Consider the following 3,730-nt stretch of genomic DNA (forward strand, 5'->3'; position numbering starts at 1 on the left):
ATTTTGGCTGTTACAATTCATTCATCTTTTATTTCATTCTTAGTACCTACATCTGGAGTGTCCTTAACTCCACCCACACTGGAGATCTACTACAATACGACTCTTAAATTAAACTGTACAGTATTTTCAGTTACTACTCCTACCATCAATTGGACCACTACAGCTAACATCACCATACCTATTGAGAACATTGTAACAATGAACACTGGCAACATGTACAAGAGTGTCCTCACTATTGATAATGTTGATCTCAATTATACTGGCCTGTATACTTGCTCCTCTACTAATCAAGGAGGAACTGAGAGTGATGTTTCAAACGTCACTGTTATTTGTAAGTGTCTTTATTATGTAATATTATGATTGTTTCAGTGGACATGTTTTTGTACTGCATAAATTGTGAGTGATATCATTACGATATCACAATAACATACGTATATGTACTATCATACCTTTTTTGATGTGTTGTGTTATTTTTGATGTTTGGAGAGCAAAATAAAGAAAACTAAAATAGAAATAAAAATCTATTTTAAACTGTGCTATAATATTAATCTGCCTCATGTGGGCTTGTGGTAAATCTTGTGGGCTGGCTTGATTAAGCAGGCTGGCCTTAGTAAGTGTTATGGTGTTCCACTACTTATGGATAGGTGGGCTTACTGGGGTGTTAAGATATTAGGTGGGCTTACTGGGTGTTAAGATATTAGGTGGGCTTACAGGTGTTAAGATATTAGGTGGGCTTACAGGGTGTTAAGATATTTAGTGGTTTTTGCTAATTCACCATCTTAGTTCTGTTCACATCATTACATTACATGTGTACATTTGATAAATCATGTATGTTGGTGTGATTAATACATGTAGTAGCAGTAAGACTCTTTCTCCCTTCCTCCCTCTCTCTCCCTCTCTTTCTCTATTCCATACTATAGTACCAGTTCCTACTGTATCCATAACATCATCACCTATGAAATATGTGACTTATGCTGATACTCTCTCCATCATGTGTAACGTCACTTCATTAATGAGACCCTCCAGTATAGTCTGGTATCATAATGACACTTTGATATCAAGTGGAGCTCAACCTAACTTCACAGCCACTGGTGCTCCTAATACATACACTAGTGTATTGGTTAGGGATAATGTGGTCCTTAGGGATAATGGAGTGTATCGCTGCCAGGCTGAGAATATGGCTGGTATTGGTGCCGCTAACATTAATATTAGCGTCTTTGGTAAGTACATGTATTGTGTTGTTGTTATTGTTTACATTTTATAGTGATTTGTTGTTGTGGTTATTTATTTTTATGTTAATTGTTGTTTATTGTTGCTACTATGTTAATGCTGAGTATTTCTGTATATGCATTTATTTTGATAATTTATAAATGTCTTATTTTTCAGTCTCCCTCTCTCTCTCTTCTTATACACATGCATATAAATGTACCTCAAACTCTTTTTTATTATTCAATCTACTGTTCTCTTCTCTCCCTCTCTCTTTCCTCCAGTCCCCCCACCAGTTATACTTGATCTTAATGATATCAATGCCACCATTGGTCTCAATATTACACTCAACTGTACAGCATCAGGTTTTGGTCTTACATATCAATGGGAGCAAGTTCCTTGCGGTCCTGGTTGTATAACTAATGGATTTGAGACTCCAATACTGTCAGTGGGACCTATTGTTTTTGGATCAGCTGGGGAACATGTTTGCAATGTCACTGATTTTATAGGACAGAAGGTTTCAAAGATCATTACTATCACACCATTGGGTGAGTATTGGAATACATGTTCATTGTATAATGTGTACATATACTGTGGGCTTTAATTTAATGGCAACTACACTACGTGAACTAAAAGTACATGTAGCATGTTAGTGTATGCAGCATGGAAATTGTTGGATGTTTTCCATAGTGTGCATATATGTACATATACATGTACTTTTTTGTGTATAAACATGTATGCATCTTTTTTAATGTTATAATTTTCATCCCCCTCTCTCTCTTTCTCAGGTCCTACTTTATTATCATCAAATGTGTCAAATTGTGCTGCCACTCCAATACAAGTGATTAATGGAACCAATGAGTTCCTGGAATGTTCATTCCAGAACAGACCTGATGCTCCATATAACCTCACCGTTGACTGGTTTATAAGTAGCCAAAGGTTTGGGTCCCCTCGGGCCAGTAATGCTAGTACCTTTGTTACTACCACTCCCGAGGATGAAAACAGGATTGTCACAACAATGATATCTTTTAATCCGGTGGATTATTTAAACTTTATCTCAGAAGACATATCAAGCTTTGAGCATGCCTATACCTGTACAGCTTATATTGGGGACTTCTTTAATGAACAAGTAACGAGTAATGGGACTTGTCTTGAAGGATTATGTAAGTATTTGAGAAGAAAGAGAGAGAGGGAGAGATTGGAGGAAAAGATAGAAAAATAAAGTAGAGAAAGCATTATGTATACAAAGTTCATACAAGTACATTCCGTTGTATTTGTTTTTTTTCTAGTTGGGCCTGTTCTTATAACAGGGCCTGAAGAGAACTCTACAGCAATTCTTGGGGACAAGTTTATGTTTAGATGTGATCCTGATTATTCTAACCCAAGACCTCATTTACAAATTAGCAAGATACTAACGAATGGAACTGAACTCAATCTGTATACTGGTCAATCTAAGTTGCATTCTATCATGAATGTTGCCTTTGATGATGCTGGTAATTACAGATGTGTATTGACTAATGATTATGGAAGGACTGAGAGCAACTTTCAACTGATAGTACAAAGTATGTGTGTAATGTAGTAATACAGTAAATATAAGTACATGTACATGTACATGTAATTGTATGTACATGTATATGTACAATCTATGTAGTGACAGTTTTTATTTAGACATTTAATTTTGACCGAAAGCATTAATTTAGAACGTGTTAATTCACAATATAAATGTTTCTTTAAAGTACATGTACATAAGTATTATTGCTATGTTTACATTCCGTTACCACACATTAACTATTTCAGTGGTGTGTTTTATGTGTGGGTCTGTGTGAAGGTGATTAATGGTCTGCCCACTCCTCACTCTAGTATTGGGAATATTTTGTCTCCATTTACGCTCATGCATGTAGCGCCACATGTACATGTACATGTGTATCATATTTAAGCTCAATGCATGTGAACTCTTTCTTTTCCTTTGCTCCTTTTTAATTTTTTTTACTTCTCTCTTCCTCCTCCCTCTCTCTCTCTCTCCATTTTCCCCCCCCTCTCTCTCTCTCTCTCTGTTTTTCTTTCTCCCTCTCTCTCTCCAGGTGTTCCTGATCAAGTTACTGGTGTGACTGTTACGTATTTGTCTTTTTTTGAAATTCTTTTCAGATGGAATGTCCCTAGTTCTAATTTTGGTCGTGATCAGCGCTATAATGTTGAATACAGATTACTTCTTGCTGAAGCTAGTTCTTCTAATATAACAGGACTTACTGATCCCAGCTATCTTCTAACTGATGTAGCACTTAATGTTAACTATTCTGTTGTTGTATCCAGTAATAATGAAGTTGGTAGAGGACCTCCCTCAGATGTTATTACTTTTCCTAGTATCAGTTCAGGTGGGTCTTAATTTGTACCTCTTTCTCTCTCTCCCTCCCTTTCTCTCTCTCTCCCTCCCTTTATTCCTCCTCATCATATGTACATGTACATATGTCCTTATTATATTCATGTACGTATAATCAATTTTCACATGCACATGCATACATGTACC

General features: G+C 36.2%; 1 protein-coding gene across 3 annotated transcripts in view; it reads left to right on the forward strand.

Annotated features, from left to right (window-relative positions):
- The window catches only part of LOC100632297 (hemicentin-1-like), a 13,931-nt gene that overhangs the window by 4,765 nt on the left and 5,436 nt on the right, over positions 1 to 3,730 (forward strand). For all 3 annotated transcript variants that reach the window (XM_020000000.1, XM_019999999.1, XM_020000001.1), the window contains 6 exons: positions 44 to 331; positions 921 to 1,220; positions 1,491 to 1,754; positions 1,995 to 2,369; positions 2,496 to 2,768; positions 3,288 to 3,578. In XM_020000000.1, coding sequence (XP_019855559.1) covers positions 44 to 331; positions 921 to 1,220; positions 1,491 to 1,754; positions 1,995 to 2,369; positions 2,496 to 2,768; positions 3,288 to 3,578 — 1,791 coding nt within the window. The remainder of the gene's footprint in view (positions 1 to 43; positions 332 to 920; positions 1,221 to 1,490; positions 1,755 to 1,994; positions 2,370 to 2,495; positions 2,769 to 3,287; positions 3,579 to 3,730) is intronic.

Source organism: Amphimedon queenslandica, unplaced genomic scaffold, assembly GCF_000090795.2.
Source record: "Amphimedon queenslandica unplaced genomic scaffold, v1.1 AMPQUscaffold_13222, whole genome shotgun sequence".
NCBI lineage: Eukaryota > Metazoa > Porifera > Demospongiae > Haplosclerida > Niphatidae > Amphimedon > Amphimedon queenslandica.